Source organism: Aquarana catesbeiana, linkage group LG02, assembly GCF_042186555.1.
Source record: "Aquarana catesbeiana isolate 2022-GZ linkage group LG02, ASM4218655v1, whole genome shotgun sequence".
NCBI lineage: Eukaryota > Metazoa > Chordata > Amphibia > Anura > Ranidae > Aquarana > Aquarana catesbeiana.
In genome coordinates this window covers 169,122,381-169,149,796 of record NC_133325.1, presented here as the reverse complement: position 1 = coordinate 169,149,796, position 27,416 = coordinate 169,122,381, and the positions used below count along the sequence as shown (strand labels likewise).

The 27,416-nt window shown below is 41.7% G+C and overlaps 1 protein-coding gene across 6 annotated transcripts in view; it reads right to left on the bottom strand.

Moving 5' to 3' along the window:
* Positions 1-27,416, bottom strand: part of ARHGAP9 (Rho GTPase activating protein 9) — a 212,908-nt gene that overhangs the window by 126,032 nt on the left and 59,460 nt on the right. For 5 of the 6 annotated variants that reach the window (XM_073613794.1, XM_073613796.1, XM_073613795.1 and 2 more), the window contains 2 exons: positions 14,657-14,884; positions 7,914-7,985 (listed from right to left, as the gene is read on the bottom strand). In XM_073613794.1, the coding sequence (XP_073469895.1) occupies positions 7,914-7,985; positions 14,657-14,884 (300 nt within the window). The remainder of the gene's footprint in view (positions 1-7,913; positions 7,986-14,656; positions 14,885-27,416) is intronic. The other variant, XM_073613797.1, reaches the window with a different exon arrangement.

The following is a 27,416-nucleotide window of genomic DNA, read 5'->3' as shown; positions in this document are numbered from 1 at the left end:
ATAATAAAAAAAAAAAAAAAAAAAAAAAAAAAAAGAATTGTAATAAATATTTAAAAAGTTAAAGCGGAGTTCCGCCGAAATTTTTTTTTTTAAAGTCAGCAGCTACAAACAGTGTAGCTGCTGACTTTTAATAATCGGACACTCGCCTGTCCCACGGTCCAGCAAGGCGGGCGTACAAATTGCCGCTCCTCTCCCCCTGCTCTCCACAGCACCGGCATTCTTACCGTCGCCGCCCGGCTGTGGCTTCACAGCCGGGCACGCACTGTGCATGCACGAGCCGCGCTGCGCGCTGTCAATGGCCGGGCAATCATCTGGGACCTGTGACGTGTCCCAGATGATTGCTGAGAGAGAGGGGGGAGAGGTGAACTTCCTTCCGGGGCCACGGAGCCTTGGGAGGAAGTGGGAGCTGGATGCCTCTAAAAAGAGGGTATCTGCCCCCCCCCCCCCCCCAAAAAAAATACATGCCAAATGTGGCATGTCAGAGGGTCACCATTATTTAAAGCGGAAGTTCTGGCCTGACTTAATTTATAAATTTCCATGTACTTTCACTTATTAACAGCATTTTCTCCTTGAATTTCTAAGACTGGCAGTTCTGATTTGTCAGATTTGCAAATGAAAGCTTTGTTGCAGCTGTGATACTGGCCATTTTCTTTTATTCTTTTGCAGTCTTCTTGCTGTTGCTTTATTCACTTGTGTCACAATACCTCCCTCCTAACAAGAGGGTATTCCCCCCCCCCCCAAAAAAAAATAAATGTGGCATGTCAGAGGGTCACCATTACTTAAAGCGGAAGTTCCATTTTTGGGTGGAACTCCGCTTTTATATTGTAAAAATAGTAAAAAAATAAAATAAAAAACACACTGACACCGTCCACTCGCCCACTCCCCAAAAAAGAGAAAGCATTGTAAAAATAAATAAATACATTAAAAAAGCAAAAAAAATAAAATTAATTGTAAAAAATGAAATTGTAAAAAATAAATAAAATAAAAACTACTGACACAGTTCACGCATCATCAGTGCTGCATATTAGTGGCACTGTCACATGACATAAAAAAAAGTATCGCTAATCGTATCGGTCTTAAAAAAGTGGTATCGGTGCTACCCTACTAAATACCTTTTCTCATCAGCAGTATATAGCAGTCTTGTGACTTCTATGAGTGTCTGTTAAAAGCTTGTAGGAGGAGTTTTCATTCTCCCACGACTGTCCAATGAGAATGCAGGACCCCTGACCCTCTGTCTGGACAGTGCTGTCTGGCCCAGTGCTGATCACATGCACTCTCCCAAGAAAAAAAAACTCCCTAGCAATACACAGCAAACTGAGCATGTGCAGTCTGACTCCATAGACTCTTATCCAGACATGTTTTGGAGTCAGTGGAAGAAGAGGAGGATCTGTGCATAGACGATCAAACAGCCTTTTTACACAATGCAGAGGATTAACCCCTAAAATTCCACAGTGAGTATAACAAGCATGCAGCATGCTTTACTGCATATACAGACTGATTTTACTGTTGTGGGTTTAGTAACACTTTAACCACTTGCCTACAGGGCACTTAAACCCCCTTCCTGCCCAGGCCATTTTTCAGTTTTCAGCGCTGTCGCACTTTGAATGACAATTGTCATTGACAATTGTACCCAGATGACATTTTTATCATTTTCCTCACACAAATAGTTTTCTTTTGGTGGTATTTAATCACTGCTGGGTTTTCTATTTTTTACAAAAAAAAAAAAAAAGACCAACATTTTTTTTTTTTTACTTAGTTTCTGTCAGTAAATTTTGTAATTGAGTAATTTTTCTCCTTCACTGATGTGTGCTGATGAGGCGGCACTGATGAGCACTGGTAGGCTGAACTGGTGGGCATTGATGAAGTGGCACTTATGGGCACTGAAGAGGCAGCACTTATGGGCATTGATGAGAAGGCACTAATATGCCACACTTATGGGCACTGCTAGGTGGCACTGATGAGCACTGTTAGGTGGCACTGTTAGTTGGCACTGATAGGCAGCACTGGTGGGCACTGATAGGTGGCACGGATAGGCGGTACTGATGGGCATTGATGGGTGGCACTGATGGGTGACACTGATGGGCATTGATGGCCGGCAGTGATGGACAGCACTGATAGGCGGGACTGATAGCCAGCACGGACTGGCATCACTAATGGGCACTGATTGGTGGCACTTATGGGCAGTGGTGGGCACTGATTGCTGGCAGTGGTGGGCACTGATTGCTGGCACTGGTGGGCACTCATCGCTGGCACTGATTTGTGGCACTGGTGTCGCTATTGTAATCAGGGCACTGATGATCAGTGCCCTGATTACATACCTAGCTGTCCCCTGTGAGGAGATGCCGCTGATCGGCTCTCCTCGCCACACACTCTGTCAGTTTGAGGCGAGGAGCGCCGATTACCAGCATCTCCATGTTTACATGTGAGCGGCTGTGATTGGACACAGATGATGCAGCTCTTTACAGAGATTGGGGTCGCGCCATGTCCTAGCAATCACTGCGCTGCGTCATATGACGGCGTCCCAGAACGAGAACCGCACTGTCCCGCCGTCATTTGACGATGGGCGGGCGGCAACTAGTTTAAGTAGAAGTAAGGTCCACTTTTTAACTTGTACCTACAGGCAAGCCTATAATAAGGCTTACCTGTTGGTACAGTAAGTATCTCCTAAACTTACACTGTTTAGGAGATATTAACACGGGATGCAGCCAGTGACGTCACCGGCGCATGCACTCTGAAGGGACAGCATGCTTCCAGCAACGTATTCAAACGAATGACAGGTTTACAAATACCATGGTTGTAGGGTTAAAATGTGGAAAAGTGCAGCGCTGGAAGATATTTGAATAGTTTGTAAGGCTACTCAGTATGTTTCAACTAGTATTATAGAAACTTGCTACCACATAAGAATAAAAATTACATATAGAGAAACAGAAATAATAATACCAATAATAATATTCTTGGTTGTATAAACTTAGTCATACATATAGTGAAATGAGCAAAATCATATACAAAAAATATTACTCTTAGTTATATAAACTTAGTCCATATAAAGGGTGATACACAAAAGTGACACAAGAATGGTGATAAAGTGTTGATAGAAGATCCACCACCGCTCTAAATAGAGGCTGACCAGAACGATTGGACCCAGATGGGCATATACCCACTGGGTCAATCAGGCTTCTAAAAGTAGGGATCCTTGATGACAGTTACCGCAAAGGACACAATTCCAGGTGGCCTGGATGTCTGTAGTGTTGCGTTTTTAAAGATAGAATCAATCAGACATCAAGGGTATATGTGAAGAAAATATGAGAGCACATAGCGTGATACTGTATAAAAGCTCATAATATGTTTATTGAGGGTAAAAACACTCACAATTCTGAAGGTAAAAAAAGCGCTTTTTGTGAATAAAATAACGGCAGTGCCAGTGGTGTCAATAGTCCGTCCCGATGCGTTTCGTCCTCTAGCACATCATCTGGGGTACTGCGCCACTGTATATACTGCCTTATATACTCTAAGAGGGACTCCAATTAGTTACACTGTTGAATGACAGCGACTTCCGGGTATGCAAGAGATGGATAATTGGTCCTGGGTGCAAACTTTTAGCTTTGTATAGAGGGGGGAGGGGTTAAGGGTTAAAACCTCTGTCCGGTTTTAATGCTGTTCGTGCTCTAGTTGGGGAAATTTACCTCACTTCCTGTCCCAGTGATATCATATCACAAGGACAGGAAGAGATGAGATATCTCTATTATGGGAAAAGAGACAGCAACAAAAGCACATTTACTTAGAAGAGGGCTGAGAACATTTTTTTATTTATTGTTGCTTTCTTTGTCTTCCTGTTCTGGTGACAGCTGTCTGTCTTGTCTTGGAGTCACCAACACAGTAGTAATTAAAGCGGACCTTCAGTCAGCTTTTCATCTTTCCATTTATTAAATCTTCTGCCCTTGTTTTAACTTTGGATAGTAAAACATTTTTTTGTTTGCCAGTAAATACCTTATACAGCCCACTTCCTGTTTCTTGTCTGGTCATTAGCCTAGCCTTGTCGCTTTAACTTTCAGTAGGAAAACATTTTTTTGTCTGCCAGTAAATACCTTATACAGCCCACTTTCTGGTTCTTGTCTGGTCATTAGCCTAGCCTTTTGACAATATGCACAACTCTCTCTCTCACTCTTGTGAGAGTTTGCCAGGAATGGAGGGGGAATGAGTCATAAGAGGGCCAATGAGAGCTGCAGAGCTGGAGGTGTGTCTGTGTAAATCCAGGAAGTGAACATGCAGCAGCTTCAGCTGCCCACAGTTAAAATGGTTGCAGCCAGACTTAGTGGAGGGAGATTTCTTCAGCATATTTGGCAAGTACAGAATCACAGTATATATAAAATAATATGCAAAGTGGTTGAAGGGAAGCTTCAGAATGGGAAAGATGTTTTTATTACAAATTATGTGAGCAGACTGTAGTTCCTCTTTAAAGAGAGATCACCTCCAGAAGGAAACAGATAACAATAAAACGTTTACAGTGGTTGTTACTTTTTACTTTCTCAAGAAGTAAAAAAAAAAAAGGTTTTTGTTGGAGTTGGACTATAAGATGTGGTAAACACTGACTTGGTTTAAATTTTTTCTGGATTTCATATTGTGGATTGGGGTGTTCTGTGATTTCCCCCATCAACAAATTATTTGCTCAGAGTTTAGATGACCTTTATCAGTAGCAAAGTGTTCCACTCATATAGTAGACATTTTTTATGTCATGAAATCACTATGCAAAGTAAATAGAGTGATCTCCCCCCACTGAGCTGTTGTGTTCTGACAGGGGAACACCCCCCCCCCGCCAGAACACTCCGAGCAGCGCTCTCCGCCATTGGCTTAGAGCACTGATCGGGAGTCGGTTGGCTGCTGGTTTTCCAGCATACTCATCCGACAGAAGCCGAAAGCCTGACATACACACGGGCCGAATGTCTGCATTTTTTTTTCTTTAACCGGAAAATGTCTCCCGACATTCGGCCGGTGTGTACCCAGCTTTAGGTTTGCCTTGCATTAACCACTTGACGTCCAGAAGGTTTTATGACCAGGCCATTTATTTTTTGCTATTCAACACTGCGCTATTTTAATTGGCAATTGAGCGGTCATGCAGCACTGTATGCAAAATACATTTATATCGTTTTTTTTCACACAAATAAGGCTTTCTTTTGGTGGTATTTGATCACCACTGGGTTTTTTATGTTTTGCTATAAAAAGTTTCTGTGATAAAATTTGGAAACAAATAATCTTTCTTAATGTAGGCCAAAATGTAGTCTGCTACATCTCTTTGATAAAAAATCACCCAAATCAGTGTATATTATTTAGTCTGTATGAAAGTTATAGAGTCTACAAACTATTTGAAAATTGATCGGTCCTGATGTACTGACAGTCTCATTTCTTGAGGTCCTATAATGTCAGGAAAGTACAAATTCCCCCCGAACGACCCCTTTTTGGAAATTAGACTGTTCTAGGTATTTAGTAAGAGTCATGGTGAGTTTTTTGAAGATGTAATTTTTTGTTACAATTTTTTGGAAAATGAAGAAATTAAATAAAAAATGTTTTTTTTCACATTTGTTTTAAAATACTGCCGTCGGTACAGTTCAGTGTCATCATATGATTGGTGTAATGATGATCAGGGATACTGACTGGTGACAGTATGAAATATATATATATATATATATATATATATATATATATATATATATATATATATATAATTATTATAATTTTTTTTTAATACTTTTTTTCTATGTTTTAACATTTTCATTTTCTTTTTTTCTTTTTATTTGTTTTACATACACTCATCAGAGTAGTTCAGTGTCACCATAAGGACACTGTACTACTTTGGAAGGGGAGGGTGATCAGGGATTTTTTTCTTTTTCACTGTTATAGCTTATAACAGTGATGGTCGCTATTATAAGCAGTAATATACTGTCATGAATGGCTTTCCATTCATGACAGCTTGCTTAGGCTCGGTTCACACAGGGACGACTTGTCAGGCGACCTAGGTCGCCTGACAAGTAGTGTCCCGTTCAGTACAATGGAACCATTCTAATCGGAGCGACGCAAGTCGCTCCGACTTAGAAAAAGGTTCCTGTACGACTTTGGGGGCGACTTGGGGCGACTTGCATAGACTTCTATACAGAAGTCGTTTTGCAAGTCACCCCGGCAGTCGTGTGCAGGTCGCCTTGCTTACTGTTGACATGCTATGATTGGCTACAGCCAATCAAATGGTACAGGGTGCTGCTATTGGCCCAGGTACTATGTGATAGCTGTGGGCCAATTACAGCATCACAATACAGTCATGAATGGAAGCCATTCATAACTATTTTGCTGAAATTGTAATCATGTGATTTCTATGACCAATTATAGTGTTCACATGATACCCCAGCCACTCACAGCAGCCAGGTACAGAGCGCCATGATCCCTGTGTCCACCAGACAGAGTGGTCATGGGATCATGCCACTGCACACCCCAAGGGTTTATCAGTATGTCACCGAGCCTGGCTGTGACGCCTATCCACAGTAAAAGGACTGTGGGCGGGTGGCAAGCAGTTAAAGTCCACTAATGAATTCAGGTGTGTATAACAAAGACCCAAGCTGCAGCGCTGAGAAACAGCCAGTAAGGCAAGCCATAAATTATGAAATTTTCTTTCCTGCAACCTGCGCAGGAAAATCACTCAGTCACTCAATTCCCCCATCAGCACAATCAGTGTTGATGGTGGAATCCCTACCGCAGTACTATTGTGTTGTGCCAGCAGGGAGCCTTCCCAGCCCGCAGAACACAATGATTACTGCTAGCGGCCATAGCTGTCGGCAGTAATATTGTGCAACATATCAGACAGGCTGGTTGTACTGAAATCAATCGAGGTGTAGGCTTCAGTACAACTAGTTTGATTGTCACAATTTATAGTCTGAATACAACATGTGACCAAAACCTTTCTGCCAACATCCATCTAAAAAAGAACAATCCCCACATCTGGTTCAGTTTTATATATAGCCACAAAAAAGTACAAGTACGTTTTTAAAGGTTGTTTTGTAAGGTGATTGCAGGCTTTAGCTCAGATTACAACATAGCCCTAATTGCTTTATTTATAGTAATGGTGCACATGTGGGCTTTATTTCAGATCATTTTCTTTCAAATGAAAAGATAAGATATAATAACAGCAGGAAGTAGGGTTTGGAAACGCACATTTCCACACTGATGGCTTATTGCAAATTATACCAGAATGTCAGCATTGTCAGGACCTGAATAAGTGATTCCTTTTTTTTTATGCTGCATATATGACACGGAATATAATTTAGAAAAAACAAGATATTATTGATATATGATTGGAAACACTTTATGAAAGAGGCAGCAGTGCTAAGAAGTCCCTGATACACTGGGTTTGCAATGCAGTCAGTATTCTCTGCACTGTGAACTGTGGAGTAAGGATCCTGCACTAGGTCCACCTAAGTATTTGGGTTGCTAAGCTCTTCATTCTATGAAATGTAAATATAATTTATTTTTAACTTTTTCAAGGCACTGTAGTTGGAGCCTGGACTCCCACTTTAACTAAAAGACTACTTTCACACTGGGGCGGGCGGGCGACGGTGGTAAAGCGGTGTGAATTCATATTCACTGTGCATATTATAAAACTGTTTTGTCCAATCTAGATCATCTGATGGCTTTGCCTATCTCCTGATTGTAAGTATGTCCATATAGGAACAATTTTGTTTGGTAACATCGAAAGTCACTACTGCTATGAGTAGCAAGCGCTCATATTCCTGATGCGCACTTTTGATATATTCCTTCTATAGGCAAGCCTTTTACGTGGAATATGAAAATATGCACAAATACACACACACACCCACTGCATGGGATTTCCCAAGATCATTAATTCTAGTGCAGTCAGCACAGCCACACCTCACCTCTGACTGAGATGTGGAGCCTGGATCTTCACCATCTTCTGATGACTCCAAGTCGAGAGGAGGGGTGACAGCCTGATTAAACAGAGAACACAATTACAAGCTGAACATTACTATGGTATATAACAGAATTCAAATTTCCACTGCTCGCACTAGGCGAGGGGAAATAAGCTGAGGGCGAGTATGGAGCTGTATGTGTGTGTGTGTGTGTGTGTGTGTGTGTGTGTGTGTGTGTGTATATATATATATATATATATATATATATATATATATATATATATATATATATATATATATATATATAATATAGCATTAAAATATTTGCTCAAAGGGGTTGTAAACCCTCATTTTTTAAAATATTAAAATAACAAACATGTCATACTTACCTCCACTGTGCAGTTAGTTTTGCATAGAGTGGCCCAGTCCTCCTCTTCTGGGTCCCTCAGCGGCACTGGTGGCTCCTCTCTGCATTGGGTAGCCACGTTGGAGAAGCGCTTTCCTTGGAGGACACCCGTGCGGGTGCGCTCCCGAGTCCCGCATCTGTGTCCACTCACACAGATTGCAGGACTCGGCACCGGCATCGCGTCATTGGATACGATTGACACCAGCGGCAGCCAATAACTGCGCTGCTATAAATCTATCCAATCAGGACACGAGACACCAGCTAGATCTGGTGTGCTCGTTCCCAGACGGAGGATGACAGCGTAAAATGGGGGGGGGGGGGGCTGGGGGGCTGCACCACCACAGAAGCTTTTTCACCTTAATGCATAGAATGCATTAAAGCGGAGTTCCACCCAAAAATGGAACGTCCGCTTTAAGTGAAGGTGACCCCCTGACATGCCACATTTTGGCATGTAATTTTTTTGGGGGGGGGGAGCAGATACCCTCTTTTTAGGAGGGAGGTATTGTGACACAAGTGAATAAAGCAACAGCAAGAAGACTGCAAAAGAATTAAAGAAATTGGCCAGTATCACAGCTGCAACAAAGCTTTCATTTGCAAATCTGACAAATTAGAACTACCAGTCTTAGAAATACAAGGTGAAAATGCTGTTAATAAGTGAAAGTGCGTGGAAATTTATAAATTAAGTCAGGCCAGAACATCCTTTAGTGGATAGAGAAAGACCAAAAAGTTCAGAGCACAATCTCTCTTGGCATAGAAGATGTTGAAATCATACATATATGTGAAACTGCTAAAGAAATGCGGGAAGCATTACAAAAGGTGCTTGAAAGAGCTAATCTCAGCAATAAACTGTATTTGATTAGAAAGCTTTACCAAACCAAGCTGATGAAAGGCCAGGATATGCAGGATTACATAGGGCACATCTTGGAAATGACTGAACCCCTGAGAGGTATAGAAGAAATAAAAGATTTTCATGTTCCAGCACTATTACTAAGCGGCTTATCAGAAAGTTATAAAACACTTGTCACAGCACTTGATGCACATCCAGATGATGAACTGACATTGGACTAAGTTAAGGGCAGGCTTGTGGATAAATATAAGCATAAAACAGAAAGCATTAGTAGTGACGGTGCTTCTGTCACAGAGTCTGCTTTAAAGGGGTTGTAAAGGTAAGATTTTTTTTTTTTTTTAAATAACAAACATGTTATACTTACCTTCACTGTGCAGCTCGTTCTGCACAGAGTGGCCCCGAACCTGGTCTTCTGGGGTCCCTCGGCGGCTGTTTCAGCTCCTCCCCGCAAGCATTAACCACCTTAATGCGAGCTCCCTCGCATGGTGGTGAGTGCTTGTGGGCGCGCTCCCGTGATACAGCCGGCGGCTATAGCCGCTCGCTGTATCACTCGGCCCCGCCCCCCGGCGCGCCGCGTCATCGGATGTGATTGACAGCAGCGCGAGCCAATGGCTGCGCTGCTTTCAATCCATCCACTGCAGCCAATCAGCGACCAGGCTGAGCTGCAATGAAGATGACGAGAACGAGCAGCGAAGATTCGAGGCGTCAGGTAAGTAAAACGGGGGGGCTGGGGGCGGCGGTATTGTCAAAAGTTGTAAAAATTTTTACCTTTACAACCCCTTTAAAGACAAAAAATAGGAACAAAAACAGTAACATGCAACTAGAAACACATGAATGTTTTGAGTGCAAGAAACAAGGTCATTTAAAAGGTCATTGCATAATCTGGAAAGTTACAATGCAAAACCAAACTAAACTACAAAAGGCCAAAAGTGTGAAGGAAGAAACTAATTTTGCTTCAGATAATGAATATGTTCCTCAATCCAAAAGTTGCACCTCATCTTTGCAGCCATGGTGTGTTGATTCAGGATCTATGAGTCACATGACAAATTAAAGAAATTTCTATATTTACCTTGACCAGAGTAAAACTGAAAAAATCACCACAGCTAATGGGCAAATATCGGAATAAGAAGGAATAGGCAATGGTTTTCTTTACTGCCCTAATTCCCAAAGTGTCACCAGAAAGATACCTGTTAAAAATGTCCTCCGTGTCCCTGCTCTTGACGCTAATCTATTGTCAGTGAAGAAGCTCACCAACGATGACAGTTGTGTCGTCACAAAACAGGATCTCTTACTTGCAAAAAATTACAGATGAGCCGTATCAGCTTAACTGCAATGAGGTGGTTAATACTGCCAAAGAGGAAAAACATTCAAACTGAATTCACACATGGCACAGATGCCTTGGGTACAGAAATCCTGACATAATAAAAACATTAACTGAGAATGAGTATGCAAGTGGAATAAAAATGAGTCCATGTGATCAAACAATGAAATGCACCAGCTGTGTAAAAGGAAAAATGACAAGAAAAGCCTTTCCAAAGCAGAGTAACAACAGAGCAAAGAAACCCGTGGACTTAGTTAATTCAGATCTTTGCGGTCCAATGGAAAAAAAGACTCCAGGAAAAAAGAGGTATTTTCTCACTTTTATAGATGATTACTCCAGGTATATTACACAATGGGGTTTACTAATGAAAGGCAAATCCACTTTGCACTACAAGTGCAAACTACAAGTGCACAGGTGCACTTGAAATTGCACTGAAAGTGCACTTGGAAGTGCAGTTGCTGTAAATCTGAGGGGTAGATCTGAAATGAGGGGAAGCTCTGCTTATTTTATTATCCAATCATGTGCAAGCTAAAATGTTTTTTATTTTCCTTGCATGTCCCCCCTCGGATCTACAGCAACTGCACTTCCAAGTGCACTTTCAGTGCAATTTCAAGTGCACTTTGCACTTGTAGTGCAAAGTGGATTTGCCTTTAGAAAATAACCCCCTATATCTATTACACAACAAAAGTGAAGTACCAGAGAAACTTGAACATTATTTGGCTCAAGTAAGCAACAAATGTGGCAACATGCAGAGTGTATTGCGCACAGAAAATTGAACTGAATATACAGATGATAGCACACAGGCAATTCTAAGAAAGCATTGTATAATATTTCAAACTACTGTACCATACAGCCCAGAACAAAACGGGGTTGCAGAAAGAATGAACCGTACTCTGTGTGAGAGTGAAAGAACCATGCTGTTTGATGCAGATATGCTAACTACATACTGGGGGGAGGCAATTATGCTATCTCCAAAATCAACCAAAATCAACTAAGAAAACTCCATATGTACTGTGGAATGGGAAAGCCCAGTATAAATATGTTTGGAAGCAAAGCCTATGTGCACATCCCAAAAGAAAAAGTACAAAACTGGATGCTCACGCAAAGGAAGGTGTACTTGTGGGGTACAGTGAATCTCAAAAGCGATACAGAATTCGACACCATCTGTAGAAGTGTAATTGTCGATGAAACTTCAGTGTGTTCAAAATTTCATGAACTAACACAAACACTTCAAACTCCACATCAGTGTCACATGAAGATACTCAATAAAGTGACACAGAAATAGAAATTAACACAGACAATCCAAATCCTGTAAAAGAAACAAGGCCACAAGAGGCTAGAATCAGGAAATCCACCAAAAGCAATAAATGCATCCCAGTCAAACATCTGTCCTAAGTTGCTTGAGTAGCATTAGAACCAGAGCCAGATTCATGGGAAGAGATGCAAAATTGTCCAACTCATGAAAACCAAAAGTGGATCAGATAATTTGAGAAAACCACTTACAAGAAAAAGATTTATAGAACTGAGATCTGAAATGGGACTAATATAAGCATTAGTTGTTGAGTGGGGCTGTTGGAATACAGAATTGTATTTTGGGCTACTGTACATTAGTATTTAATAGAGATATATATTTTTCAACCAGTAGATGACGTGTTTAAAAGTTTGTAGCTGCATCTATGGTATGCTCTATGTCTTTTCTCTGTAATAGTTTTTTGTTTCCTGTCTGCAGTTTAGCAGCAAAGGCCATGTGGACTGTGCACGGTTTGTTCTAAAGGGCTACATAAAGAATTTCTAACAATTAAAGACAACAATAAATGGCGTGAGAAGGTCTGAAGTCCATGATTTGAGAAGATCTGGAGTCCACGGGCTAGCTGTGTGCATATTGATCTTTAGTGGCTGTAGCTGCTCCTTGGTAGTTATTTAGGTCAACAAGTTACACTCTTTGTCCTCTGGGTTCCTCCCCACTCTCCTTTCCCTTTCTTCTCCTCCCCCCTCTTCCTCACTCTCATTTTCTCTTTCTGGCACTTTAACCCTTTCTTTGTTTTCCTTTTTTTTAGGTATTGTTCTAATATTTACACTCTGTGCGGATCATGGCGTCAATATCTGTTGTCAACTAATTTACCTTCTAGATAACAGTGATGCCAGAATTAAGTATTTTATCAGTTTTATTCCTAGACAAAATTTGCTTGCCAGCAGATTTCTTCTATAACGACACTACGCTGGACTGTACCTAAAATCCTTAATCAGATGCATGGAAAGAAATCATCCCACTTTCCCAAATCTACTAAACCTTGAATCTTGGTATTCTCATAAAACTCACCACACGTGTTATTATCTAACTGAGCCATCTCTTTTTGATCTACCAACAGCTATGTAGTCCAAAGGCCTGCCTGATTGATCACAGATTGATTGGATTGTTTTAAGTACTGCAAGTTCCTACACTATACATGTTGCATTTGAGAGTGTCTGCAGTGCTTTTTGCTGTGCTGTCCACATGTTTTACCGTGTTTTTACAGCAATTCACAGTAAAACGAGGTAAACACGCATTACATGATTTTCTGCAGCTTCTCCATTGAAGTCTATTGAACCAAAAAAGCACAGTTTTACATTTAAAAAAAGTCACTGACCCTTTCCAAAAAATGCAGAGGCACAAAAATACATTGATGTGAACATGTTCCATAGGAACGCATAATTAAAAAAAATGCCTTGTGTTTCTACAAAAAGCATGAAAAAATGCATTTGTGTGAATGGAGCCTAAGGCTCCATTCACACAAATGCGTTTTTTGATGCATTTTGCATTTTGCAGAAATGCATGGGAATTTTTTAACATGGGTTCCTATGGAACATGTTCACATCAATGCATTTTTGTGCCTCTGCGTTTTTGGAAAGGGTCGGGGACTTTTTTTCATGCAAAATGCAGCGTTTTGCATGTAATAGAATTCAATGGACCAGCATCAAAAACGCAAGTACAGCGTTTTTACAGCGTTTTTGCCGCGTTTTGCGTTTTTTTCTTTCTTTTTTTTTACACTGAATACAGTATAAAAAAAACTGTAAAAAAAAAAACGCGGCAAAAATGCTGTACGCATGTTCAAAATGCGGCAAGCACTGCAAAAAACACTGCAGAAACGCTCAAAAGCAACATGCATAGATGTGAATCGAATTTTTTTTCTGCATCAAAAAAACATGGAAAGTAGGTTACAGGGGTTCCAATGGCATAGTTCACACCAGCACAGTGTGTTCCTTTGCTTTTCAGTTCCAGAAAAAAAAAGTACAAGATGATGCTTTTTCCTGCACAGAACTATACAGCAATGCAGTGAAAGCATAAAAAAAAGAACCAGACCCCAGTAAAGTGAAAAAAAAAACAGGGGGGGGGGGGGGCTGAGCTCTATATTGGAATATGGGGAGAGAGCTTTGTATTGGGGGGGGGACTTGGGGGTACACAGTGCACCCCTCAACACTGCACCCTGTACGTAGCACACCCCTCAAACCTGCACTCTGTACACAGCTCAACCCCGCATTCTCTACGCAGCTCATCCCTTAACCCTGCACTCTGTACACAGCTCACCCCTCAACCTTGCACTCTGCACGTAGGGCACCCCTCAGCCCTGCACTTTGTATATTATTATTATTATTATTATTATTATACAGGATTTATATAGTGCCGACAGTTTACTCAGCGCTTTACAACATTAGGGCAGACAGTACAAATACAATTCAATACAGGAGGAATCAGAGGGCCCTGCTCGTTAGAGCTTACAATCTAGGAATATAGTGCAATCTTCACCCTGCACTCTGTACACAGGGCACCCCACAACCCTGCACTCTGTACATAGGGCACCCCTCAACCCTGCACTCTGTATATAGTGCAATCTTCAACCCTGCACTCTGTACACAGCGCACCCCTCAACCCTGCACATTTTACACAGCGCACCCTCAACCCTGCACATTTTACACAGCGCACCCTCAACCCTGCACATTGTACACAGCGTACCCTCAACCCTGCACATTTTACACAGCGCACCCTCAACCCTGCACATTTTACACAGCGCACCCTCAACCCTGCATATTGTACACAGCACACCTTTCAAGCCTGCCCTCTGTACACAGCACACCCCTCAAACCTGCAATTTGTATATAACGCAACGGTAGATAAAGATAATCATAAGTGTACCCACACATCCTGATGTCTTGTCCCTGGACCTCCTGGGAGGCTTCCATGTTTTCTCTTTAGTTTCTGTGTTGATGAAGAAGTTCCTGCCTGTTGATGGATCCACATAACATTCCCAGTTATCCCGAACGTCTATAGGAGGATACGTGGGGCTAGGAGGAATTCCATGTGTCCTCTTCAACTCCTCCAGATTGCAGTAGACTGGAGTGTCCTGCATTGTGTTGGCCAAACTCACCTTTACAAAGCAGACAATGTTACATGTTAATTAATATAAAATATATAAGGACATTTTCTCAAAGTGTTTATTTTTACTTTAAATGTTATAGCATCCCCTGCTCCTCTATATAATGGCACAGAGGATACATCCACCACACATTGATATACACTATATTGTCAAAAGTATTGGGATGCCTGCCTTTACACGCACATGAACTTTAATGGCATCCCAGTCTTAGTCCGTAGGGTTCAATATTGAGTAGGCTCACCCTTTGCAGCTAAAACAGCTTCAACTCTTCTGGGAAGGTTGTCCGCGAGGTTTAGGAGTGTGTCTATGGGAATGTTTGACCATTCTTCCAGAAGCGCATTGGTGAGGTCAGGCACTGATGTGGACGAGAAGGCCTGGCTCACAGTCTCCGCTCTAATTCATGCCAAAGGTGTTCTGTCAAGTTGAGGTCAGAACTCTGTGCAGGCCAGTCAAGTTTCTCCACCCCAAACTCGCTCATCCATGTCTTTATGGACCTTGCTTTGTGCTTTGTGAATCTTCCTAGTGGAGATGCAGACAGCAATAAAAACCCAACAGAGGTTCTAACCGTTTTACACCCTCTCCAAAAGAATTAAAGATACATTTTGTCTGTAAATACGCTTTCAATAGCTCAGCTTTTCCATGTCATGAAAGAGATGGATTCTTCTCACACATGACTTTTCTTCATTGTGTTAACATCTTCTGCTTCTTCCTCTTTTGTATTAGGACGTTGTTTTTAATTTTTTTAAATTATTTTTTAGGATCATATGAATGTGAATGTGTATTTAAATCCCAGGTAAAAGTTTGCTTACTAAAACTTTATTTGCCCTTAGAGCTCATTTAATTGGCTGCTTTCAATTTAAAGTTTGTTACTCCAACATTTTATATTCCTGATATGTGTCTATTGTACCAAGTACACAAGTACTTGTGTTGAAAAGTATCCTGTTCTCTTTGTAATTCTTCTTCTTGTAATTCCTTTGTGTGAAATACCTGGTGATCCTGGCAGTCCCCTTGCGTTCCTATTTCAAACTGACCACTCTAGACATAGAAGCACATCCTTCCCAGCATGGTCACAGCCTGCCTGTGCTCCAACGGCCAAGACTTTGCTGACATGCCCCCCATTCTGCAAAAACTGTAGCTGCCGACTAATAAACAGACACTCACCTGTCTCAGGATCCAGCAATGTGCTCACCCGAGCCTTTCTTTCTATTGGTCTTCTGTCACCGGGACCGGCATCTAAACTGTGGGCACCCAGCTTGTGGCTTCACAGCCAGTTGCCCACTGCACACGCATAAGCCGAGCTGTGCATTGTGAATGGTCCCGCAGTCTTCTAGGACCTGTGACGTGTCCCAGAGGACTAAGGGGAGGGGAGAACTTCCACTAGGGAGTGGGTACCTGTCAAAACCAGGTACCCGCTCCCCCCAAAAAAAGTACAATTTCCTAAAGAGGAGGGGTGAGAAGCCTTAGAGCAGAACTTCCCTTTTTGGGTGAAGCTGATGGTGATGGTTTGAAAGCCAAAAAGAGGACAGGGCATCCCTGCAGTGAAGATTTCACCAGGATCCAGCTCCCTGCATGACGTGGGACATATTTCATTACTGGTAAGTAGGGATGAGCTTCGAGTTTGAGTCGAACTCATGTTCGACTCGAACATAGGCTGTTCGCCAGTTCAATTCACAATTTAGGGTGTTCACGGCAAATTCGAAAGCCGCGGAACACCCTTTAAAAGTCTATGAAATCAAAAGTGCTCATTTTAAAGGCTTATATGCATGGCATTGTCATAAAAAGTGTTTGGGGACCCGGGTCCTGCCCCAGGGGACATGGATCAATGCAAAAAAAAGTTTTCAAAACGGACGTTTTTTCGGGAGCAGTGATTTTAATAATGCTTAAAGTGAAACAATAAAAGTGTAATATTCCTTTAAATTTCAAACCTTGGGGGTGTCTATAGTATGCCTGTAAAGGGGCGCATGTTTTCCGTGTTTAGAACAGTCTGACAGCAAAATGACATTTCAAAGGAAAAAAAGTCATTTAAAACTACTCGCAGCTATTAATGAATTGCCGGTCCGACAATACACATAAAAGTTGATAAAAACGGCATGGGAATTCCCCACAGGGGAACCCCGAACCAAAATTTAAAAAAAAAATGATGTGGGGGGTCCCCCTAAATTCCATACCAGGCCCTTCAGGTCTGGTATGGATATTAAGGGGAACCCCGGCCAAAATTAAAAAAAAAAATGGTGTGGGGTCCCCCTCAAAATCCATACCAGACCCTTATCCGAGCACGCAACCTGGCAGGCCGCAGGAAAAGAGGGGGGGACGAGAGAGCGCCCCCCCTCCTGAACTGTACCAGGCCACATGCCCTCAACATTGGGAGGGTGCTTTGGGGTAGCCCCCCAAAACACCTTGTCCCCATGTTGATGGGGACAAGGGCCTCATCCCCACAACCCTTTCCCGGTGGTTGTGGGGGTCTGCGGGCGGGGGGCTTATCGGAATCTGGAAGCCCCCTTTAACAAGGGGACCCCCAGATCCCGGCCTTCCCCCCCTGTGTGAAATGGTAAGGGGGTACAAAAGTACCCCTACCATTTCACAAAAAAAACTGTCAAAAATGTTACAAATGACAAGAGACAGTTTTTGACAATTCCTTTATTTAAATTCTTCTTCTTTCTTCTATCTTCTTTCTTCGAACAAATTTTTTGCCTGTTCGCAAGTTCTGGTGTGAACTGAACAGGGGGGTGTTCGGCTCATCCCTACTGTGGTAAGTAATGTAACTAAAGCTGTACAGAAAAAAAAATCAGCTTTAACATTTGGTGCCTTGGTGAGAGGGGTATATGGAGTTAGTAGGCTGACTCCACAATCTTATTCAACTCATCTGGATAAAGTGTTTTCAAGATGAAAATCTAGAACGACTGTCTTGCTTTTATTTTTATTTTTTTAACTGATCATATTTATTAAAAGTCGTTTTTTTTTGTTTTTTTTTTATAGATGTAACTTTAAAGCCTAAGTTTAGTTAATTTTTTTTAAAGAAAAACAGCACAAAGGATGGAATTTACATTCAATGAGAAGTACCCCTTGTGCTGGTGGCTGCTGTCTTAGTTGAAATCTTCGGTCCTCTACCAACTATGCCCATCCTTTCTGCCCCCTCCTCCATTGATAGAAGTAGTACTATAGCTTCCAGCAATAAAAAAACTAAATAATTTTCTTGATAGCTCATTGTTAAACAGGCATAGCTATGTGCATAGCTGTGTTTGTCCTTTGTAGGAAGTACAATTGACTGAACTGGGAGGTATTGTGTCTAAGGATAAATTCCATGCTTTCCAAAATAATTTTTTGTGGTGGTCCAGTCATGAGTGGGTCTGCAGCTAGGTAGTTAGACTTTAGTTGGACTGCTGTAAGTCCCAACACCAGTCCTCCCCTCTTCTTTGCCATATCTTACTACTAATAGAAACAGGTCATAATTTTTGGCATCTTTTGCATATACTCTGCCATCAAGTTTTATTACTTCGGCCTGTAGGCAGGTGCAGTCTGTACTCCCCACTGTAGGTGGTGCTCACCTGAAGCAGCAATGAAAAAGGGGAAGGAAGTTGTGAGGAACTTGGTTCCTCTTCGACTTCCTGTGGTCACAGGGTGACAGCTGTCTAATTGGACACTGGAACCCCATGAGACTTCGGGAGCCATCTTGGGTCTATTTAAGACTCTTGCACCTGGGTTTGGCACGCTTTATGCGAGTGGCTAGTGTAGGGACAGGTTCCCCGTCTGACAGGGACAGTGCTTAGAGGTAGGGAAAGGTTTCAGAGGAGTCGGGATAGTGCAGAGACTACGTCTATCTCCACTTCAGGAAGCCTCCCCTTTGGGTGTGGATTGGCCAGGCAGCATTCTCGTTCCTCATTGCAGATGCTGTTGGAATCATTCAAGGCTACAGACCGCAGTTACTGTTCATAAGTGGATCCGGATGGCTGTGCCTACTCGCTGGGCCTAGTTGTATTTTGCTAGAACTTTCTACAATTTACTGCTGTTGTCTACCTTGGATTCTTTGTGTTTACTGTGTTTACACCACGTTGCATCTTGCTCACATGCCTCTATATTTCGTTAACAACTTGTACATATATCTTGAATAGGGAACCAACATATGCCCAGCCTATCTATTACACTCATTACAAATGCAGCATCTTTTTATATATTTTTTCATATTGGCTTTTGGTTACAGATCAGTTTCAATTCACTCATGTCATGCTAGATTTCTGTAGGATTATATATATATATATATATATATATATATATATATATATATATATATATATATATATATATATATATTACACATTATCTCTTTACATATTTTTTTTATACGTTTTTTTATATATATATTTTATTTGGAATCTGCTTTAGTTTTTTTTTATGAGAGTCTTTTTCATTATTCCTTTGTTGTGATTATTTATGACCTTAGCACTGCATCCTTTTCACTTAATCAAATGTGACAGCATTCCCAGCATTCCAGGAATGTAACTACTAAGTCGATGAGTTCAGTTCCGTTTTATGATTTACTGCTGTTCAGGGGCTCTGGGCTTCAGCAAAATGGCAGCCTCCAGCAAAAAGAAACAGGAGCAGTGCTGGAGGCAATTTACAGCACACACAATTTTGGTAGCACAATTATTAATGTGGAATGTACAATATCTCACAAAAGTGAGTACACCCTAACATTTTAGTACACATTTTATTATATTGTTTCATGTGACAACACTGAAGAAATTACACTTTGAAGTGTTCTGATGTACAGTATTTCACAAAAATGAGTACACCCCTCACATTTTTGTAAATATTTTATTATATCTTATGTCACTGAAGAAATTACACTTTGCTACAATGTAAAGTAGTGAGTGTACAGCTTGTATAACAGTGTACATTTGCTATCTTCTCAAAATAACTCAACACACAGCCATTAATGTCAAGCAAAGTGAGTACGTAAGTGTAAATGTCCAAATTGGGCCTAAAGTGTCAATATGTTTTGTGGCCACCATTTTTCAGTACTGCCTTAACCCACTTGGGCTTGGAGTTCACCAGAGCTTCACAGGTTGCCACTGGAGTCCTCTCCCACTCCTCCATGACGACATCACGGAGCTGGTGGATATTAGAGACCTTGCACTCCTCCACCTTCTGTTTGAGGATGCCCCACAGATGCTCAATAGGGTTTATGTCTGGAGACATGCTTGGCCAGTCCATCACCTTTACCTTCAGCTTCTTTAGCAAGGCAGTGGTCTTCTTGGAGGTGTGTTTGGGGTTGTTATCATGTTGGAAAACTGTCCTGCAGCCCAGTCTCTGAAAGGGGGGGATCATGCTCTGCTTCAGTATGTCACAGTACATGTTGGCATTCATGGTTCCCTCAATGAACTGTAGCTCCCCAGTGCTGGTAGCACTCATGCAGACCCAGACCATGACACTCCCACTACCATGCTTGATTGTAGGCAAGACACATTTGTCTTTGTACTCCTCACCTGGTTGCCCCCACACATACTTGACACCATCGAAACCAAATAAGTTTATCTTGGTCTCATCAGACCACAGGACATGGTTACAGTAATCCATGTCCTTAGTCTGCTTGTCTTCAGCAAACTGTTTGCGTGCTTTCTTGTGCATCATCTTTAGAAGAGGTTTCCTTCTGGGACGACAACCATGCAGACCAATTTGATGCAAGGCCTGTTCTGAGTGGAACCTGTCCTGTTAAACCGCTGTATGATCTTGGCCACTGTGCTGCAGCTCAGTTTCAGGGTCTTGGCAATCTTCTTATAGCCTAGGCCGTCTTTATGTAGAGCAACAATTCTTTTTTTCAGATCCTCAGAGAGTTCTTTGCCATGAGGTGCCATGTTGAACTTCCAGTGTCCAGTATGAGAGTGAGAGCGATAACATCAAATTTAACTCACTTGCTCCCCATTCACACCTGAGACCTTGTAACACTAACAAGTCACATGACACCGGTGAGGGAAAATGGATAATTGGGCCCAACTTGGACATTTTCACTTAGGGGTGTACTCACTTTTGTTGCCAGTGGTTTAGACATTAATGGCTGTGTGTTGAGTTATTTTGAGGGGACAGCAAATTTACACTGTTATACAAGCTGTACACTCACTACTAGCAATATAACATAAAAAGATATAATAAAATATTTACAAAAATGTGAGGGGTGTACTCACTTTTATGAGATACTGTATGTAATGTGAAATGAAATGAAATATGGGTAAAGTTCCGCTTTAATTTACATTCTTTCACTCCATCTTTAGCCAAATAATCTTATGTTCGCTTGTTTCTTCAGAACCACATAACCAAGATTTGAATACTACATTTGAGTTGCTTCTAAATCTGACACCAGTGTACATTACATTTACAATGAGGGAAAAAAGTATTTAATTCTCTGCTGATTTTGTATGTTTGCCCTCTGACAAAGAAATGATCAGTTTATAATTTTAATGGTAAATTTATTTTAACAGAGACAGAGACAGAATAACGAAAATATCCAGAAAAACGCATTTTAAAAAATGTATAAATTGATTTATATTTTAATGAGTGAAATAAGTATTTGACCCCTTCACAAAACATGATTTAGTACTTGGTGGCAAAACCCTTGTTGGCAATCACAGAGGTCAGACATTTATTGTAGTTGGCCACCAGGTTTGCACACATCTCAAGAGGGATTTTGTCCCACTCCTCTTTGCAGATCTTCTCCAAGTCATTAAGGTTTCGAGGCTGACGTTTGGTAACTAGAACCTTCAGCTCCCTCCACATATTTTCTTTGGGATTAAGCTCTGGAGACCGGCTAGGCCACTCCAGGATCTTAATGTGCTTCTTCTTGAGCCACTCCTTTGTTGCCTTGGCTGTGTGTTTTGGGTCATTGTCATGTTGAAAGACCCATCCATGACCCATTTTCAAGGCTCTGGCTGAGGGAAGGAGGTTCTCACCCAAGATTTGATGGGATATGGTCCTGTCTATCGTCCCTTTGATGCAGTGAAGTTGTCCTGTTCCATTAGCAGAAAAACACCCCAAAAGCATAATGTTTCCACCTCCATGTTCGACGGTGGGGATGGTGTTCTTAGGGTCATAGACAGCATTCCTCCTCCTCCAAACACGGCAAGTTGAAGTTGATGTCAAAGAGCTCGGTTTTGGTCTCATCTGACCACAACACTTTCACCCAGTTCATTCAGATGTTCATTCGCAAACTTCAGCCTGGTCTGTACATGTGCTTTCTTGAGCAGGGGAACCTTGCGGGTGCTGCAGGATTTCAGTCCTTCAAGGCGTAGTGTTTTCTTGGTGACTATGGTCCCAGCTGCCTTGAGATCATTGACAAGATTCTCCCGTGTAGTTCTGGGCTGATTCCTCACCGTTCCCATGATCATTCAAACTCCACAAGGTGAGATCTTGCATGGAGCCTCAGACCGAGGGAGATTGACAGTTATTTTGTGTTTCTTCCATTTGCGAATAAGCACACCAGCTGTTGTCACCCTCTCACCAAGCTGCTTGGTGATTGTCTTGTAACCCATTCCAGCCTTGTGTAGGTCTACAATCTTGTCCCTGACATCCTTGGACAGCTCTTTGGTCTTTGCCATGGTGGAGAGATTGGAAACTGATTGATTGCTTCTGTGGACAAGTGTCTTTTATACAGGTAACAAGCTGAGATTAGGAGTACTCCTTTCAAGAGAGTGCTCCTAATCTCAGCTTGTTACCTGTATATAAGACACCTGGGAGCCAGAATTCATGCTGATTGATAGGGGATCAAATACTTATTTCACTCATTAAAATGCAAATCAATTTATAACTTTTTAAAATGCTTTTTTCTGGATATTTTTGTTGTTATTCTGTCTCTCACTGTTAAAATAAACCTATCAATAAAAGTATAGACTAATAATTTCCTTGTCAATGGGCAAACATACAAAATCAGCAGGGGATCAAATACTTTTTCCCTCACTATACATGCAGGACACCAGTAGGCACATGCCTATAAATGGTACCGGTAAAGTTATCTTATTTTATACACACAATATTACAGTATTCAAAACCAGGTTATGACTAGTAAAACAGCAGCAAACCCTTTTTGAAGGTGGTGAAGCTAGGAAACTACAGGCTTCAGTGGTAAAACTCTGGCCTTGCTTACTGTACATGTCTGGTACAGAATTGGAAATACATGCAGCTCCAATAACCTACTTTTGAAAATTGGTGTCCACAATCCTAATTGTTTTTTGTCTCAGTTTAACTTTTTACTTTCACCTTTGTTATTCAGTTTTAGCAAATATTCATTATCTTTATGGTTTGTGTACATATGCACTTTGCTCATATTTATTCCGGGCTGAAAAAATTCCCATGATTGCAGAGTACATAGAACTTTGTCTATCCCATTTACAGAGTAAGTACATACAGATTAAAGCGGCTGTTCAGTCAGTTCGGAGCAAAAATAAAAGTCAGAAGCTACAAAAACTGCAGCTGCTGACTTTTAATAAACAGACACTCGCCTGTCCAGGGATCCAGCGCCGGTTCTTCACCTGTCTTTGGGTCTCTGGGCCTGGCATATTAACTGTGGGTAGTCAGCTCTGACTCCTTTGTGGCTCCACAGCTGGCTGCCCACTGCACATGCACAACCTGCTTTAGGAATGGTCCTGTAGCCTTCTGGGACCTTTATCGTGTCCTAGAAGGCTGCAGGTGAGGGAGGAGAACTTCTGTTTGGTCGGATCAGCTAGGCGATCCGAGCGAAAAAGGGACTGGGTACATATCAAACCTAGGTACCTGCTCCCCCCCCCCCACCTCAAAAAAAATAAATGTTCTAAATATAGCAGAGGAGGAGGAGGAAGTGCAGAACTTCTCCATCCCCTTCTGTAGATGGTTTGGTAAGAGGTCATGCCAATTACTCACGTTGGCATTTTCTCCATAGGATCCAAATACCCTTTTATGAGGTCATCTTATAAAATACTCTGCTCTCTAGCTCCCTCGTCAAATTCTCCCATGCTTGTCTCCAGGACATCCCCAGAGCCTCTCCCATCCTCTGGGACTACTTACCTCAATCTGTCCCTATCTCCTACTCTATCCACCTTTAGGTGTTCCCTGAAAACCCATATCCAGAAGCCTACATGCTTGTAACTAATCAACTAGATGGACTTTTTTCAACCTGACTAACTATGTAATTAAGTCGTTTTTTTCTTTCTCCATATTCATACTCCACAGTTATTACCTTTTAGTATCACTTAAAGTGGTAGTAAACTTCTTTTTTGAACTTTTACCTACCGCTAAGCCTATTATAAGATTTACCTGTAGGTACAGGAAATATCTTGTAAACTTGCGGTGTTTAGGAGATATTCACACAGCATGGAGCCGGCGATGTCACCGGCGATGTGCTCTGAAGGAACAGCATTCCGGTGCCGTTCATTCAGAGGTGTGTGCTGTGCCAGTGACTCCCACGCACATGCGCAGGAGTGACACCATCGTGGCTCGGCCAGTCATGCGGCTGGAGCACGTAAAATCGGAAGGAAGACCAGGTAAAGATAAAAGCCCTGTTGGCGGCGACAGCGTGCTGCTGGAGGGCTTCGTTTGAAGGTAAGTATTTCATAATGTGCTAGTATGCGAGGCATATTAGTACATTATGCCTTTACCTAGCAGGTTTTTGTTTTTTAAACATGCCCAAGTTTACTACCACTTTAACCCTCCCTCTTAGATTGTAAGCCTTCTGATTCCTCTTGTATTGAATTGTTTTGTAACTGTACTGTCTGCTTTCATTTTGTAAAGCGCTGCACAACTGCTGTTACTAAATCTAATCGTAATCCTGTATGATAATAATAATATTAATATATAAATATTTCCCACCACTTCCTGTCACAATGTCACCTCTATCCAAAACTAAAAATGATTTTTTAGAAGAAAAGCAGTAAAATAGATCCCCTGCAGCCAGCAACAATAGATCCCCCTAACAACAATGGACCAACCACAACAAACTTTCCCCGCCAGCAACAATAGACTCCCGGCAGCATCAACAGATCTCCGCACAGATCTGCTGCCATCAACAGTAGACCCCTCCCCCAACAGTAGATCTCTTTCAGAAACAACTGACCCCCCCAGCAACAACTGACCCCCCCCCAGCAACAATAGGTCCCCCACCAGCAACAATAGACCTCCCCAGCAACAATAGACCCCCCTTGCAAAAATAGATTCCCAGCAGTTAGCATTAATACCCGGCAGCACACCCCAGCACCCCTTGCCATTACATACAGTCAGTCCAAGAGGTGCCGGAACTGCGTTCCCCCGCTTTCCGCTGAAAAAAAGCCCTGATTATAACAGACTTCAGTTACTATAGTTAGTTGAACTCAGTATATTTAGTTATTTGGCACACAAAGCAATGGGCAATCGATTACATCTGTACATTAATCAAAGTTCAGAACATTTACAGACAAGCAAAACTTTCTGAGTATCTAAAGCAAAGTTTACAACAGTGGGAAATTCCCTACACATTAGATCTAGTATAAATAGCACGTTTTTTGCACTCAAGTCAAATGGTATGTGACACAAGCATTCACATATGTGTAACCACCAAGTAGTTTTATTTTTATTCCTATTTTTAATTTTAATTTTGGTTTATGCGACATCCATTTGTGGTTTTATTGCATTTTTATTTTCTGCATACTTTTGCATATTTCTACATATTTAATTATTTTCATCTACATTCTCACCCATTTTAAATCACAAACAACATTTAGAGGAGTAATTTACATTAATTTTCTAACCTAACAAAATACACACCAGAGGGTGTAACACAATTGAGTAACAAGCACTAAGTGGTAAACAAGCAGTAATTGGCCTTTAAGGCCACTCCACGTGTCACTTTTAATTTTTGAATTTCAACAGCGTTATTAGATTTAAATTATGCTTCCTTTAAAGAAGTTATTTCATTCATAAAGTTTTTTATTTTTGTATGTTGCAGGATAACATGTGTAGCCAGTAAGTTTTAATTAAATCATCACACAAGGTAAACATAAAAAAATCGCATCACAGCAGAGCAGCGCCACACCTACATTTCCATTTTTACTCACATTACAGGATTGATTCTGATAGGTCGTTGTAGGTACTGCATTTAAAAGGGAACTAAACTCTAGAAACTGTGCCCAAAAAAGAGGGACAAAGGAGTATTCTCTGCAACTGATCTTCCCCATGATTGACTTACCATCCCTTGTTCTTCACTGTGTCTCAGAGGCAACAGTACCTTAGATGAGCTCACACTGCATATACTGTATACAACTATGAGGCTGTAGGACCACAAGAGTGCTTTAGGAGAAACTCCAGGCTCCTTCAAAAAAAAAAAAAATAAAAGTCAACAGCTACAATTACTGTAACTGCTGACTTTTAATATTTGGAAACTTACCTGTCCAGGAATCCAATTGGCCATCGGGTGCTGCCGCCACCATCTCCACTAAGGAAAACCAGCAGTGAAGCCCTGCATCTTCACAGCCAGTTCCTCATTGCACATGAGCAAAGCGCGCTGAGCTCCTCGAATGGGCTGGCTGCAGGGGAAAGAAGGCTCAAAATCAGGTACCCACTCCCCCCTCACAAAAGGTGGAAAATGTGGCAGCGGAAGGGGGGAGTAGGCAAGTAGAGCTTACCCTTTTGGGTGGAGCTCTGCTTTAACCGGTTCCCGACTGGCGCGCGCCGATGTACGTCGGCAGAATGACACGGCTAGGCAAAAGGGCGTACCTGTAAGTCCCTTTGAAATTGCCGCCGTGCCAGTGCGTGCGCGCCGCCGGAGGCGCGCATGCCGGCCGGGAGCTCCGTGAGTCGGGTCGCGGGTCCCGCAGACTCGATCGCCGTGAGGATACCCACGATCGTCTCACGGAGAGGAAGAATGGGGAGATGCTAAGGTAAACAAGCATCTCCCCTTTCTGCCTAGTGACAGTGTCACTGATTTCTGCTCCCTGTCATTGGGAGCAGAGATCAGTGTGTGCCACAGCTAGCCCATCCCGCCTACAGTTAGAACACATTCCTAGGACACATTTAACCCCTACAGCGCCACCTAGTGTTAACCCTTTCACTGCCAGTCACATTTACACAGTAATCAATGCGATTTTAATCGCACTGATCGCTGTATAAATGTAAATGGTCCCAAAATCACGCCAAAATTGTCCGACGTGTCTGCCATAATGTCACAGTCACGATAAAAATTGCTGATCGCCGTACTAGTAATACATTACTAGTAAAAAAAAAAAATAATAAAAATGCCATAAAACTATCCCCGTGTCTGCCATAATGTCGCAGTCACGATAAAAATTGCTGATCGCCGTACTAGTAATACATTACTAGTAAAAAAAAAAATAATAAAAATGCCATAAAACTATCCCCTATTTTGTAAACGCTATAACTTTTGCGCAAACCAAACAATAAACACGTATTGCGATTTTTTTTTTTACCAAAAATATGTAGAAGAATACGTATCGGCCTAAACTGAGGAAAAAAAAATGTTTTTTATATATTTTTGGGGGATATTTATTATAGCAAAAAGCAAAAAATAATGCGT